General features: G+C 37.5%; 2 protein-coding genes across 7 annotated transcripts in view; both read right to left on the reverse strand.

The window, feature by feature from the left end:
* LOC127510665 (gastrula zinc finger protein XlCGF8.2DB-like) overlaps positions 1-16952 on the reverse strand; it is a 242149-nt gene that overhangs the window by 33990 nt on the left and 191207 nt on the right. The window contains exons 1-2 of one of the 6 annotated variants that reach the window (XR_007929693.1): positions 2345-2406; positions 1567-1714 (exon numbers count right to left, since the gene is read on the reverse strand). The exons of 3 other annotated variants lie outside the window; for them this stretch is intronic. Coding sequence is in view for 2 of the 3 variants with exons in the window: in XM_051890552.1 (XP_051746512.1) it covers positions 1567-1651 (85 nt within the window). In the remaining variant the exon portion in view is untranslated. Of the gene's footprint in view, positions 1-1566; positions 1715-2344; positions 2414-16952 lie in introns of those variants that run through there. 2 more of the 6 variants (XM_051890552.1, XM_051890553.1) reach the window with 2 other exon arrangements.
* LOC127510613 (gastrula zinc finger protein XlCGF57.1-like) lies at positions 9822-16567 on the reverse strand. Its single transcript, XM_051890409.1, has 3 exons — positions 16478-16567; positions 14647-14791; positions 9822-12789 (listed from the first exon to the last, which is right to left on the reverse strand). The coding sequence occupies exons 2-3, from the start codon at positions 14729-14731 to the stop codon at positions 11186-11188; spliced, it is 1689 nt and encodes a 562-aa protein (XP_051746369.1). The 5' UTR covers positions 14732-14791; positions 16478-16567; the 3' UTR covers positions 9822-11185.

Genomic DNA, 16952 nt, shown 5'->3' on the forward strand with positions numbered 1-16952 from the left:
AGCTGTGTGCGTATGCTACTTTCATGCAGGAGTCATTAAGGAAAGGGTGATTAGATTCATGAACACATCAGACCTGACTGCTGCTGGAATATCAGAAAAAATATTACAGCTTTTGGAGCCATTGGAACTAGACCCGCTTCTGTGCGTTGGTCTGTGTTTCGACGGGGCAGCTGTCATGTCAGGGAACCATGGAGGTGTACATGTAATCCTAAAACGAACATTTCCCAATGCCATCTATATTCACTGCTGCTCTCACAGACTAAATCTGGTTTTGTGCAAGGTGGCCTCAGCATCTGGGCACGTAGGCACATTTTTTGAAATTTGAAACTCTCTGCATGCATTCACTACTAGAGCTCCGAGGCATGCTATCTTCTTAGAAATTCAGAAAGAGATTCACCCAGATCGACAACCCTTAGAGACAACCTTCAGACACCCTGCTGGAGCTCCAGAGCAGGTTCAGTAAGTAAAGTGCTACAACTGCTAGATTCTGGAAATGGTAGCCCAGTGTTCCGAGAAAAACAGTAATTAAAAATCTCAAACTGAACTTGGTCAAATTCATAGACGATTCCGAGGGAGATTTTCGAAAAAGTCATGAAGTTATCTTAAGAACTAATGACCAAGCATGACATTTCGGAGTTGGAAGTCTTATCATCGCATAAGCGAAAGTTGCCCAGTAAGTTTTCAGATTCTGTGATCACTAAAACTACCTTATGTGATTTATTTTTGTTAAAAGTTTTATTTGGGTTTTAATTATTAATTAATTTAATAAACTAATTGATTAAATATTAGCTATTTTCGTCTTTCCGAAAATGTTTATATTATTAAAAACTTGATAGGATAAAAACTGCCTTATGTGCGATTTGAATTTTTGTTAAATGTTTTGAGTGTTGATTATTAAATAAATTTGATAAACTAGTTGATTGATTAAATAAGTGCTATTTTCTTTTTTTCCGAACATAATTCTATTAAAAACATACTGCCTTGTGCAATTTAAATTGTCAAACGTTCTATTTGAGCGTTGATTATTAATTAATTAATTGATTAAATTGTGCTATTTTAATTTTCCCTAAAATTTTAATTAAATTGTTAAGGTAAAATTAATCAAATTATTTAAAAAGTCTAATATTAATTACTTATTAAAAACATTTGTGACGGATACATGGTAAGTTTTTGTTGTTGTACTGTTTGTGTGTTCTACTGCGCTTAAAAAAAAAAAAAAAAAAAAAAAGCGAAAAAAAGACTGTAGTTGTCTAATCTTAATATTGAGTCCGTTATTTTGCTTCTGGCTATAAGAAATGTAAAGAATATGTCTATAGGACCTACGTGAAAGAGCCCACACACTTTTGCCCAGGCCCGGCCAAAATTACAATTCTGCCTACACCACTGATCAGATATGAAATAGGTCGCCAAATTATAATTCAAAGTATTATTATTGCCATGTCAAATAAAACCACTTTAATTATGACACTCATAAGACATTCTTCAAAAAATATCATTAATTTCTTTAGAGCTGAACATTTTAATAAGGATCAAATGACTGAGTTTAGCTTTGAGAATGAAACCAACCTGTTTGTTCCTCTGTATCTTCATGTTTGACTTTGAATTCTTCTTCAATCTTCATTTCTTCACTCTCCTCTTTAATAAACTCCATCTTTATATCTGTATGTCATGTGGATCTCAGCTGCTTCACCAGGAGTTTTTTGTGTGTGTGTGTCTAAGCAGAGATGTGGAGAATTAAAGAAAAAAACATCCAAACTAATTCTCTGGGTGCGTCTCAATCAGCTCATTAGTCAATGTACTCTTATGAATTGTTCCTTGGCGAGTCAAAAACACAGCACAACCAGTGTAAAACCCCACACAGTCCTCATGCCACCCTATAAATAATTTTTTTTTTTTTTTTACATCTGTGACTGCCATGCTTTCATGAAAACTATTAAAATTGTTTGCAAAAGCTGTTGTGTTTTTTCCCCTCAGTGTTTTGACCAGCAGGTGTCGTCAACGTGAGGCGATTTCAAGCATTTAGAAACAGTGAATCATTATGCGACTCAGTCTGTCTAAAAGCTCAGTTTGTTCCATCATTACTTGTCAGTGACTGAGCTCGTGTTTAAGATAAACTGATTCATAATACAGAGAGCGAAACGAGACGCACGTTTCTGTTACATATGTGTTGGATGCGTTTTATCCATAAAAATATCGTTCCTTAATGTTAAATAAAGGGACGACAGAGCCTTACAATGTTATATTCAATAATAAGTAATTAATTTTACATCTCTTTGAAAACCGTCCAGTATATTTTATAGTTTTTATATAAATTTAAAAGCAAACATTTGTTAAAAACACAAACCTTTCTTCAGCCGAATCACGGGCACAGGAAAGCGGCCCAGCCTTATGAGGTCACATCGTCACACCAAAATAAAAGCCCTGTTCACACGCAAAACCCTCAAGTGTATAGACATTTACATAAAACACACACACACACAAAATAAATATTATACATAAAAATCATATATATATTTCGGCGATTTTTTTTGTTTCGATGCATTTGAACCTAATAGTGTCCAGGAAAAAAGCACTATTGGGCTATACAATAAACAAGGTTTGTCAATAAAATTAAACCAAGCATATTATTCAAAAACAAATATGCAAAAATCAATTGGTAATGTTGCATTTTTATTAACTGAACAAAATTAATTCTTTAATTTTGTAATTGTGTGTGTATATATATATATATATTATATATATATGCGCAGACTCGCCTGTGGAAAATTAATGACCATTCTTTCTATATAATGTTAACGTGGGAATACATAAATATGTCTCCAAATGTCACAAATAAACGGCAGGAGGCACGATTAAATATCTATGTTGTTATTTGATATGGTTTTAACAAAAACTGAAACTAATTAAAAACATTTCATTAGCTTAAATAAAATAACATTTAATTAGCTTAAATAAAATAACATAACTTATGATTGTTAGAAAAAAAACTTATAGTTTATAAAATTATAGTTATTGTTTTATTAATTAGCTAAATTTGAATTTGCTACCTTTACTGTCATAATCACTCACAATCTGTTTATGTTACCAAATGCTTTAACAATACTGGATACTGAACACATTGCTTGTTTGGCAGAATTTTTCACTGTGTGCCACACATGCTTCCATGCATCTTCTTCTCTTCGAGATACCACATGCTTCCTGATGTTGCTCGTAACAGTGGTTGCATCAGCGAGAGTACAACTGGTGGACTAAAGGGCCTTGTGTGCAACACACATAAGGTCCTCGAATAGAACAAGATACGTAATAAATTCAACCCTATTCATGTGATCATAAAGCGTTTACTGAGATGTGTTCTTAATAGGTATTAATCTTCATTCATGCAATTATTATATTGTAATCTGTTGCAGAGCTGCTGTTGTATGAAAATGCTGTCATGGTTACTGATCCTGAAAATCCCTCCATTCACCACCAGAGGTCTATTTCCCCTGAACTCAATTTCACAGAATATTTCAGCCCTGAGCAAACCACACTCAGTTCTCAGTTCAGGTCTTATTTTGCCGTGGCTACAATTCTGAGTGTTTATTCACTGTGATCTGTCTTGCCTGATTTTGATTCTTGCTTTTCTGGGGGCGTATTACAGAAAATTTCTATCTTAGGTCTTAACTTAAGATATGAGAAGTTTTTCACAAATTCGTATTACAGAAGCAAATCTTAACTTGATTTAGGATTCTTATCCTATGTTACAAAATCTCATCTTATCTGTAGTTAGGAAATCTTAAAGTTCGGTAGTTCGGTAATCAACTCTGAACCAACAACACATATAGGCCCTACTGCTTCTGAGGTAAACCTAAAATCAAAATGGAGAAACAACGGCATGCTTTTAATTTCAGTGTGGCAGATATTGAAATTTTGATAAGTTCCATTGAAAAGGTAAAGCCTGTTTTATTCGCAAATTATCACCTTCGCTCACCCGCGAAGATAAGGAAATATTTTATCATCAATGCGCAGCACATCCTGGGTCCTCCAAAAGTCTCTCCACCATCAACCGTCGCTGCTCTTTGTCTTGTATAATTAATAAATGTAACAGCATTCTCGAAAAAGGCTTTTGTACTGTGATTTTTACCGTTGGATTTCAAAAAGGTTTGAAGTTAGGTCACCAGTGGGGTTGTCCTAAAGTTAAGACAGCTTTTAGGATTTTTTGTTGAGTTAGAATACTTCTGTAATACCAGTTTCCTATCAATAGTTAAGATAAGATTATGCATTTAAGAAATGTCATTTTGTAAAAACTTTTGTCCTAAATTAGGTCCTAACTGAAATTGCCATGATTACCAAACAGGTAAGATAGAATTCTAAAGTTAAGATCTTTCTGTAATGCGCCCCCTGATTTATTTCTGATTCCTGCTGCCTGCCTTTTGACCCTGCCTGTCTGTGGATTACACTGTATTTGATTGCTGCCTGCTCTGACCTACTACCTGGATGACTACATTAACTGCTTTGCCTGTTTTGCTGTTATTACTGGTGATTCGACTCCTGCCTGTTTGTTTTCTTGCTATCACGTCTGTACAATAAACCGCATATAGATCTCGACTCAAGCACGTCTGAGTCTGCGTTACAACTACATTAGATTTGTAAGTGTTCCTAACAAACTGACAAGTACAGGGGAGTTCTGACAGTTAATAATACTGGAGTACACAACGTGATACTCGCAATAATCTTCATTTTGCATCTCTCCTTTATCTGACACACCCATTTCAGGTCTTGGAGTCTCTACTAATGAGCTGATGATCTGAATCAGGTGTGTTTGATTAAGAAGACATGGAAAACATGTGGTGTTGGGGCGGACTCCAGGACTGTGGTTGGGAACCCTTGACCTACCGGATGTTGCATGCTTCTTCAGCTGAAACTTAGCAGCCACAAACATGCCATTACCAATCATTACCAATCAGCCCAAACTGACATGGCTCTGAAAGGTCAAAGATTAAACTGTCTGGTGTTGCCCCAGCCAAGGAGCGTCAGAGTTAATTACGAATCCACAGGGGTAGTGGTACCTTTTCATTTGGCAATATCCCCAAATAGCATCTGCCTCTAATTCGAGCCCCCTCTTCATAGCCACCGTCTGACGGGTCCCTTGCAGTGCCCGGTTAGCCAGACCTTCTTCAGAGTTTTCTCGAACCTGGCAGATATTTCTGAAACATGAGGCAGTCAATCTACACCTCCTTAGCTAATGCCATTCAGTACATGAACTTTAATCTCTGGTAGCACATTCAAATTTGTGCACCATGTCTCAGGTGACATCCAGACCCCTATGGTGTAGCTGTTGTGGTTCAGTTCAGATAAACATGCAACTGGATGGCTGTAGGTGGTAATTCTGAAGAGGCACAGATGGACGTGGTGGGACAGCATGGAAGGGCAGGTTTCTCTTTACTGCTGAACCTTGCCAAGGGCAGAGTCAACCAGGGGAATTTCACAGCTGATGTCCATGCTGCAGATCATCGGCGCCTCAGCTGTAGAGAAATCTTTATACACCTCTGTCACTTGGGAAGTAACAATATATTGATTAGCAATATACGGAATATAATAATATTTAGGGCTGCCCCTCAATAGCAAGCAACTGGCAACAAAACTTCCATCTCATTGGCCCTGGGACTGCACCATCAAGCTGGTGCCTGGTGCCATACTACCCAAAGGTAGAATCTATCCACTATCAATCCCGGAGACACAGGCCATGGATGAATACATCAAGGAGGCGCTCAAACAAGGCTTCATCCAACCATCTACTTCCCCTGCCACTTCCAGCTTCATCTTCGTGGCAAAAAGGATGGAGGCTTGTGGCCGTGCATCAATTACAGAGCCCTGAATGATCAAACCATTAAGTACCACTATCCCCTCCCCTTGGTTCCCATGACCCTGGAACAGTCTTCCATGGATTCATGGATGAGATGTTCTGGGACATGCTCCAGAGATTTGTCATTATCTTCATCAGTGGTTCCCAACCACATTCCTGGAATTCCATGTCTCCATTTGATCAAGCACACCTGAATCAGGTCATCAGCTCATTAGCAGAGACTACAAGACCAGAAATGGGTGTGTCAGACAAAGGAGACATGGTAAATGTGCAGTGTTGGGGGGCCTCCAGGAACGTGCTTGGGAACCACTGATCTACATCAATGATATCCTCATCTACTCCTGGAACATGGCCAAACATCGTGCAGGTCCTTCAACGTCTCAGAGACTACCAACTCTACCTCAAGTTGGAGAAATGCGAGTTTCATCTCCCATCCATCCACTTCCTGGGTTACATCATCAACAGATGTGGAATCCAGATGGACCAGGGAAAGGTTCACATTGTTAGAAACTGGCCACAACCCACTACCATAAAAGAACTGCAACCGTTTCTAGGCTTTGCCAATTTTTATCACAAATTTATCGCCAACTTCAGTCTGATTGCCTCTCCCATAACCTCATTGCTCCATAACCGGCGTAACTCTCTGTCCTGGAATCTAGCTGCCACTGAAGCTTCTGATTTACCTCAACAGCCAACTGAGACCATTTTCCCTCCAGCCCTCTTCGTAGGCCTTGGACGAACAGATAACAGCTGCCTACAATGACCAACAAACATGGCACTAGGACAGGAAGTAACAAAAGTCTACACATAAGTCAAGGGCACACAGGTTGGGGTCATGACACCGCCCTGAATGTAAGAATGTAAATGTAAATTGTTCTTTATCTAAAATAAATCACTGCATTTGACTCACACAGCCTCAGTCACTTACTGTGTGTGTGCCTCTCTGTGACATGTGGCTAGCTCATCATGTCTCAGTCTAAACTCAGAAAGGAGTGGGAATCAAACCCTGAATTCAAAGGCTGGTTGAAGCCGTTTATTGGAGATGATACACAGGCATAGTGCCTGTATTGTAAGGCTGCTTTCTACGTCAAACTTAGTTACGTAAAAACACCACACGACAACTCAAAAACATACTCAAAAGGCAAAGCCTTATAACAGTTCCACCCAAAACAGCCTGCCATTTATGGTTAAAAATTGACTGCAAAAAAAGGCTGAGGCCACCATGGCATTAGCTATCGCTGAATTTATGTCCATGCTGGCATATGATCTCATTGGAGAAGCATGTAGAGCTGCTTTCTCAGACTCCACTGCTGCTATCCACTTCAAAATACACAGAAATGATTAATGGTGGTCTAGCACCATACTTTATGAAAAAGTTGGTCGCAGATGTGGGAGTACTTCGTACGAGAGACTTATAACTGGTTTTCAGTGTCTCCAAAGTGCAGGAAGGCCTACAGGGCCATACATGAGACCATTAACTGTGGGGAGAAACCTTTACAGATAACAAAGTGTATGCCACACGTTGGGTATCCAGTGAACCCACGGTTTCATGCATTTTGGACCAGTGGGAGGAGCTTAGGCTGCATTTCGCAGTCACCAAGTCCAGTATACCAAGTATTTTTGTTGTACTATATGCTGATTGATACTCTTCTTGATTATTCTGATATCCTCTGGTATAACATAATATTGACGATTGTGTTTGTCGATATGTTCATGCCTTTCTACCCAATCAACACTCTTCAGAGTAATTGCTGAAGCCACATGTCAATAAAAGCCAGAAGTTCTGGGTCAACACGATTTTTTTATACCCTCTTCCTACACGTTGACATCATGTCCACTGTGTTTTAGCATTTTGTGCACAACAGCACCTGTAACTCTAGCATACTTGATTATCTTGAAAGACACATAAGCCCTGCAAGAGTTAGCCCTGGTTTGAGTTGGTTTTCCTTTGCAACTTCCAGCTGCTTTGTTTCATCTCTCACATGCATAATAGTACTAGTCCTTGTGAAGGCATACAGGAGAACTCTGCATGCAGTCCTCCTCCTCAGAAACAACAACTACTTGGTTGACATCAGGATCTGTAACCTTCTTCAGCTTTCGTTTAACACCTTCAATCCAAATGGGGGGAGAACATTTGGATTATGTTTAATACTACTTATATAGTGATAAACAAATAAGTTTATCACTACATAAGTAGAGCTGTTTAATGATTAATCACGATTAATCACATCCAAAATAAGTTTGTGTTTACATAATATATGTGGGTGTACTATGCATACTTATTTCGTATTTATAAACACATATATATTTAAGAAGTATTTTCATGGATATATTTATATATAATTTATTTTTTGAGATTTTGGGGCCGAGAAAAAATCTCGGCGAGTACCATCTTTTGGTCCAAGAACAGTAGTCGGTTCAAGGAGTACTATTGGGTGAGCAGGACACAGTTTGAAGTGTTGTCCTGGAAAATTGGACCTACTACTACAAGGAGAGACACAAACTACTGGGAGGCCATCAGCTCCAAAGAACGTCTCTTCATTTTTCTCTCTCTTGTAAGTGTCCCTCAAGTATTTTTATTTTTACATTTTTCTACTGAAATTTGTATAAACAAAAAGATTAGAGATTTTGAGAAACAACTTAAAACAATAAGACTACTCTTATTATATTTAGAAATGTATAGGCTATTTCTGACGGTTTGCAAGCTACACTACTGATGATCCTGTCCCCAACCAATCAGCTGTCTAGATATAATTACATTTTGTAATCACAGTGTAAATAACACATTATTTTAATCCTACTAAGAGAGACAAGTGAGGTTAACCATTTAGTTACTAGTTTGATTTACTCACACATAGACAAAGAACATCTGACTGTACATGAATCATTACATATCAGATCAGGAATTAGAATTAACATTTACTTACATGTTGTTGCATTACTGTCAAGTCTGTTTGCGATTGATTGACCAAAGAATCCAGTGAAATGTACCGAATACAAATAATGTTCAACTGAGACATTAACATTGTTGAAAACAAATAACCATATCCCTAGCATTAGGATCTTTTGAAAGGGTATGTTATTTTTGTCCTGTATTGCTCTTCTCTCCTGCCATCTCACCAACATGCCAGTTGGCGGGGCTAACATTGCAATGATGAAGTAGGCGTTGATTTCTTCTGCAGAGGTGGCGTTTCACCTATCCATGTTATAGGTAGTGTTGCCAAGCTACTTTTTGGGCTACTTTTACACTGTTGCCGCGGGTTGTAGCGACCTCAAATAACATATTTAGCCATCGTTCAAGTTAATTTTAGAATTTTAGAGGTGATTTAAAATGAATTATTTTGCATTCAATGTGCAATTGTATTGCATTAACATTAATGAATGTTAATTTTTGTGAGTAAAGCGAATCCACACGAGTAACAGAAAAGAGTAACAGTATTATTTCGCTTCATATATTGTGAATCAGTTTATGGTAAACACAAAATTCAGTCGCTGGAGAGTGGTGATGGAGAAAGATTTTTGAGAATCCGAGTCCATTGAATCAATGCTTCGATTCAGTGATTCGAATCGCTCGAATCACTCAAAGACCTGCTGAACAAAACAGTTTTAAAGGCAATGAGAACACAAATATGTAATGACAACTTTTACAAACAGACTGCAATTTTTTTTTTTTGTGAAAGTGAAATCTATTAAATATAATCTAAATCATTATCAACTATAAACTCATACTAAATATGAATTGTGCATAATTTGTGTTGTTTTATTAATTTTGAGTGATTTTTATTTTTCAGCTAATCAGCTCATTAAAGGCCATCTCACTCTGCACTGACTACTGAACTACTGAGCTGACTGAGACGCACCCAGAGATTTACTTTGGATTTATTTTCCTTTCTGTTAATTATCTTAATCTTAAACAGGACAGATTGTCCAAACACACAGAAAAACTCCTGGTGAAGCAATAGATCCACGTGACTCATTATAATAAAGATGGCGTTTATTAAAGAGGAGAGTGAAGACATGAAGAAGTATTCAGAGTGAAACAAGAAGATACTGAGGATCAAACAGGTTGGTTTTATTCTCAAAGCTGAACTCAGTCATTTGATCCTTATTAAAAAATATCTCTACAGATTTTGAAGAATGCCACATGAGCCATATCCATCGAATTTCTAAGCATACTTGTATCCAAATTATTAAAGGTCACTCAACTAATTATATTAAAGAAAAGTGGGGAAAGGATCCCGGAAGAAGAATGGCTAAATTTGTGGCATTTACAGAGTGTAACTTTCCAGGGCTTTAAGAGAATTTTGTTGGAAAAACACTATACGTTTCTTTGTCACGCCCAAAGTAAAAGCCAAACAAAAAGGAGTAGCAAATCTAGGCTCCTGCTGGAGGCAGTGTGGTACACAAGTGGCTGATCATGTACATATTTTCTGAGCTTGCCCAGTTTTGAAACTATATTGATCAGAAATACACTCAAGTATAGAGGAAATCTTAGAGATTGAGATTGGGGAAACAGGTTATAGTATATTTCTTGGTAATATACCAAATTCAGTTGATAATAGGAATAAATATTTACTGAGGATACTAGTAGCAGCAAGAAAAAAAAAAGCGATTACTCGTTTATGGCTCCAACATCTTCCCCCAACGAGAACCCAGTGGGAACAAATTGTCACAGAAATTTATAAAATGGAAAGACTGACATTTAAGTTGAGATTACAAGAAGAGACTTTTGAAAAACACTGGGGAAAATGGACTACACATATATCAAAACAGAGAGAAGGGAGATAAATGTGTAATAGGAATACTTATATGCATACATGTAACCACCCTAAGAGAATAATCAAGCTGCTTGAAAGTATGGCTATGGACATGAGGGTATTTGTGTATGTATGCATGTCTAAGTATGTTTGTCTATAAGCACATATATGAATAAAAAAAAAATAAAAAAATAAATAAATTTTGAAAGAACTTCCATGTAAATACCCATGAAGCTTTGTTCACTGTTTGTTATTGTTTGTCTTTGTTCTGAAAAGTTTTATAAAAATAAAATTAAAAAAAAAAAAAAGTTTTATAAGGAGTAGTGTGGCCTAACTTTGAGGCCTGAAACCTAAACCAGGAAGCAGGTCGCTGTTTGTTTCTTAGCTGGAACGTGAAGTCCACATTGTGGATCTACTTGCCTACCAGGACTTGCATAGGACTTATATTTGAGCAGAAAAAATAGATTTTGACCACAAACAACGCAAAACATAGGAATTTTGACTTTGTGAAAGGATTCCTTTATATAAAAGAAATCACTTCCTGCCCTCCAGCTGCATTTCGCGCCACAGTAATGCAAACAACCTATGTCTTTCCAGAATGAGTCTGCAAATGTCGTTTCAGGTCTGCGTGATATGTGAAACTCTCTTCACACTGAACACACCTGAAAGGCTTCTCTCCAGTGTGAAGTCTCATGTGAACCTCAAGGGTTATTTTCTGACTGAAACTCTTTCCACAGTGAGAGCAAGTAAAAGGCTTTTCTCCAGTGTGAAGTCTCTGGTGAACCTCAAGGGCTCCTTTCTGCCTGAAACTCTTTCCACAGTGAGAGCATGTGAAAGGCTTTTCTCCAGTGTGAAGTCTCTGGTGAACATCAAGGGCTCCTTTCTGCCCAAAACTCTTTCCACAGTGAGAGCATGTGAAAGGCTTCTCTCCAGTGTGAACTCTCATGTGAGTCTGAAGGCTTCCTTTATTTGTGAAACTCTTTTCACACTGAGTGCACGTGTAAGGCTTCTCTCCAGTGTGAATTCTCATGTGAACCTCAAGGGTTCCTTTAAGTGTGAAACTCTTTGCACAGTGAGGGCAGGCGAACAGCTTCTCTCCAGCGTGAAGTCTCATGTGAGTCTTAACATTTGCTTTTTGTGCGAAGCTCTTCCCACACAGTTTGCAGGTGTAAGGGTTCTCTCCAGTGTGACTTCTCAAGTGGCTATCAAGGGACACCTTATACATAAAACTCATTCCGCACTGGGTGCAGGTGTAAGGCTTCTCTCCGGTGTGAATTCTCATGTGAGTCTTGAGGCATACTTTAGTACTGAAACTCTTACTACACTGAGAGCACATGAAACCCTTCTCTCCATTGTGAATTCTCATATGTTGTGTAAGATTTCTTTGTTCTGAGAAGCTCTTCCCACAGAGTTTGCAGGTGAAAGGCTTCTCTCCTGTGTGAGTTCTCATGTGAATCTTAAGACTTCCTTTTAGTGAGCAGCTCTTACCACACACTTTGCAGGTGTAAGGGTTCTCTCCAGTATGACTTATCAAGTGGATATCAAGGGACACCTTATGTGTAAAACTCATTCCGCATTGGGTGCAGGTGTAAGGCTTCTCTCCAGTGTGAATTCTCATATGTTGTGTAAGATTTCCTTGTTCTGAGAAGCTCTTCCCACACAGTTTGCAGGAGAAAGGCTTTGCTCCAGTGTGAATTCTCATATGAACCGCAAGGTTTCCTTTAGTTGTGAAACTCTTTCCACACTGAGTGCACGTAAAAGGCTTCTCTCCAGTGTGAATTCTCAGGTGAACTTCAAGGTTTCCTTTATGTGTGAAACTCTTTGCACAGTGAGGGCAGGCTAACAGCTTCTCTCCAGTGTGAACTCTCATGTGAATCTTAACATTTGCTTTTTGCGCGAAGCTCTTCCCACATACTTTGCAGGTGTAAGGCTTCTCTCCAGTGTGAATTCTCATGTGAGTCTTGAGGCTTAGTTTATGACTGAAACTCTCACTACAGTGAGAACACATGAAACTGTTTTCTCCTTTGTTATTTCTCTTGTGGACCTCAGAATTTCTAATTCCTGTTTTTTGAGTGGAAGTGTTTTTAGTCCATGAACAACTAAAAGATTTTTCTCCAGTTGTGAAATCGTGATTTTTCTCTTCCATTTCATTCAGATCTTGACTCTCTTCTTTCAGCAGCATCAGGTCTAAGGTAAACGAAGACAAATACAAGTTAACATCAGTTTTATGGAACAAAGCAAGACATTAAAACACTGACGACCTTCTTACATCTTTTAAAATGACCCATATCCGATATCTACATTTACACTACACGGGCTTAACGTTACTTAATGCAAGACAGTGATATTAAAAGACCAAACTCTGCACACAATTTATTAATAAAGCATACTATGTATAGAAAAGCTGCAGTCCAAAATATGAAAGCAATGAGTTAAATTTATTGACAGAACTCATAGAAATATTTTTAATGCGATAGTTCCATCCTGACATCAGAATCATTCATTTGTACCGATTCTTCACCACAGATTCGCTGTAAATGTGTTTTCTAAAGGTCTGGTGGTAAAACTTTTGCCAAGCATGTCAGAGGTTCTGGTTTCTAATCTGCTTATGTATAGTTTTTTTCCTCATTAAAACCAAATGCGTTCATCAGTTATTGTGTATCAAAAGCAGGGACATGTTTGTGTGCAGTTTATTTTGTGATTTCACTGAAACAAACAGCGTGTCAACAACAGTTAGAAAAAGATTGAAGCACTTGTCATGCAGTTTAGCAAATGGCTGCGATTTTTTGTGTGTGTGTGAAGCTCGTCAGTGAAGCACAGCTAAATGTTGCTCCATCTGAAAGCCAGAGGGCGCTCTTGCGCAGAAACTCCAAATATGCCCCGCAGAAGAAAGATAACTCACGTCGTTCCAGAAAATCACTGTAGCTGAATAAACAGAAGATTGAAATGCTTTGATTGATTAAACATGACAAATAAACACACGACTATAACACTATTTGCATGGGATTAGTATTATCTGGGGACCTGTAGTCATTTGTAATAATCACAGAGGATGTCTGTGATCTTAATCCCGTGCGAATCGGTCATGTCTGTAATTTGTAAAGTAATTTCCCTCGCCCCCGCCCTGTCTTCCTGTTTCAGTGGAAATTACATCAACACACTTCAGCGGGCTTTTAATAATAATATTTATTTCATTTAATAAGTGCAGGAAATTTACATGGTTCAGCACTGGGTTTTTTTCCACAATAAAGTTCTAGTCTGAATAAAGTTCTAACCACTAGTCTGCTTCAGCCCAGTTTCACAAACAGGGCTTAGATTAAGCCAAGATTAGGCCTCAACTCAATTAGGACATTTAAGTAGCTTTTAGAAACGTGCCTTAGAAAAAAAAAACATTACTGGTGTGCATCTTGAGACAAAACATTGGCAATGGCTTAAGCCATATCTGTGAAACAGACCAATGGTGTATTTTGTTTGATTTCATTCAGTATCCATTTTCGGTTGGTTAATCAGTTATTGGCCAGTGTGGCCCACAGGTTGAAAACCACTGCTCTAGCGTGTTCGGTTGATGTGCGAGATATCCTCATGTTATGCAGCACAGTTGAGTTTATGCAAAAACCAACAAGGTTTGTTCTCATGCTTCAAGCAGGTTCGGTTGTGCTTCTGTTTATGTTCACAGATCTAATTTCTTCATGCTAAATAAATTATTTTTGATAGATACGGTTGCATAATTAAGTGATATAAATGATTGGTTGATTTTGGGTTTAATGTTACTCAAAATAATTTTTACTTCTGTATTTTTTCTAATTTAATGTGTGACTTCATGTCATAATACAAACGTTCAATGTGGAAGTGGGATCTTCTCATATTTCGCTTTAAGGCAGCATTGTGATCTCAACATGTCTGTCCATATGTGGCGACCCGCTCCATGTCAAATAAAACCATTTTAATTAGGACACTCATAAGACATTCTTCAAAAATATTAAGTTCTGTAGAGGTCGACATTTTAACAAGGATCAAATGATCAGCTTTGAGAATAAAACAAACCTGTTTCTTCCTCAGTATCTTCTTGTTTCACACTGAATACTTCTTCAATCTTCATGTCTTCACTCTCCTCTTTAATAAACGCCATCTTTATAATAGTGCGTCGCGTGGATCTCAATCACTTCACCAGGTGTTTTTCTGTGTCATACTTCAAATGAGAATATTTAAAGGGTTAGTTCACCCAAAAATGAAAATTTGATGTTTATCTGCTTACCCCCAGGGCATCCAAGATGTAGGTGACTTTGTTTCTTCAGCAGAACACAAATGATGATTTTTTTTCACTCGCACTCGGGAGAGATCACTTCCATCTTCAGACCTCACACGCCGGATGCTCAAGGCAGTTGGACATAGTGGTGTATTAGAGGTAAAAGATGATATAAATACTATTCGGTTTCTCACATAAACCGATCGTTCCGTGTCTTAGGACATCAATGTGTCGTCACGAGCCGCAGGGTTTAATTTGGATTTGTCTGTGCATGTTTTTTTTTACTCTTATAGATGGAGTTCCCATTGACATGCATTATACGACTGACAGACCGCAACAATTGGAGTTAAAAATTATCATTTGTGCTCTACTGAAGAAACAAAGTCACCTACATCTTGGATGCCCTGGGAGTAAGCAGATAAACATCAAATTTTCATTTTTGGGTGAACTATCCCTTTAACAGAAACTAAATCTCAGGGTGCATCTCAATCAGAGTGATTACCACCCCCAGCAGTACAAATTAGCAAAAGAAAACAAATTATACATAATCTACATATTTTATGAGTTTAAAGTTGGTATTTAATGATTTGTATATTATATTTAATAGATTCGATTTTTAAGAAAACTTTTGCAGTCGGTTTGTAAAAGTTTTAAATCACACGTGTTTGTGTTCTCATTGCATTTACACTTTTTTGACCAGTTTATGCCAGTTTAGCATGTCGCAGCATACATAAAACTTGTCTGATTTTTTTTTTCTTCTAATTCAAAATTAGGCCACACCTTGCTTGCTTTTCGAGTAGTCATTTCTGAGCTCGCTGCGACTGACAAAGAAAATGCAAGGGATATCTGAGGTAAACTTAAGAGCACCTCTTAAGGTATCATTTTCCCTAGCGTTTCATTTTAATGTGTTATTTAAAATGTTGCGCTTTGCGTGTCACAGTAACATAAACGACAGTAATTTGAACAATAAATTCTTTTGTATTTTTTCCTTGTTAAATCTACTATTGTTTTCAGTGTCGACTAGTGACAGCTGTATTGCTTAGTCCCTACTTTGTAGCAAAATCTACATAACGTTCTCAACAAAAATATTGTTTAGTGTAAAACATGTTGAAGATTAGCGGACAGTCAATTCATTAAATAGCAAGCTATTTCCTCACAAAAACTGTTTAGTGAAGCATCTCCTCCATTGACATTAATTCAAAAAACGGCCTCTTGTCTCCTTTCCTCCGCAGCCGTTAAGCTTTTTTGGTTGCAGGCTTGCCTTCTAGTGGCTTTGATGCCTCATCAACGTACGATGAATCGAGCTCTTCGAATCACTGAATCATTACGCGAAGCATTTGATTCGATTGACTCGGAGTATCAAAAAGCTCCGTTTATCACATCATAACTTTCTCCATTAACCGAAATCGTGTTCACGATAATCTGATTGACCACATACGACGCGAAATTAGAAGCACCTTTTCTGTTACTAATGTGTGGATGCGCTTTACTCACAAAATAACGTTCATTCATGTTTGATGATACAGTAGTAAAAATACTATTGTTCATTTTAGATCGACTCTAATAATTATATAAATCGACTGAACGATTTGTTTCGACTCAAACATGTTAAATGCTTAAAACACAAACCTTTCTTCAGGCGATCTATGAGCTGAATCACAACAGACGAGGGGTCGCGGCGCATACTTATGACGCCACAGCATCAGACGAAAACAAAAGTACCATTCACAAGCTGCTGTCTAAAATCACAAAGTGCATAGAAATTTACATGCAAAAACACACACATAGTAAAAATGAAATTATAAGAAGTAAATAATGTATTCATATTTGAATCCTTGGGAAATGCATATTTAAATGTTGTCTAATGATGCTCTAAAAGAGTTTGTAGCACATCTTATATGTGAGATTCTGTGTAAGACGCAAAACAGTCATGTTTGAGTACATTTATACAATTTACACGAGGGGTTGGTAACTACTTTTTCAGTAACAATATATATATATATTTTTTTTAAATTGATGTTTGGATTATTTTTCTAAAGTGCAACAGCAATAACCATAATTATTATACAATAATATTTGTTAAATAAAATCAAACTTTTATTAG

Source organism: Ctenopharyngodon idella, chromosome 4 (assembly GCF_019924925.1).
Source record: "Ctenopharyngodon idella isolate HZGC_01 chromosome 4, HZGC01, whole genome shotgun sequence".
Classification (NCBI taxonomy): domain Eukaryota; kingdom Metazoa; phylum Chordata; class Actinopteri; order Cypriniformes; family Xenocyprididae; genus Ctenopharyngodon; species Ctenopharyngodon idella.

What these genes read in the sequence shown, in the direction of transcription:
- LOC127510613 (XM_051890409.1), bottom strand. Translation starts at nt 14,731, where the DNA reads ATGGCGTTTATTAAAGAGGAGAGTGAAGACATGAAGATTGAAGAAGTA. An exon ending in AGATACTGAGGAAGAAACAG is followed by an intron (nt 12,790 to 14,646) that starts GTTTGTTTTATT and finishes CGTTTACCTTAG; the next exon opens with ACCTGATGCTGCTGAAAGAA.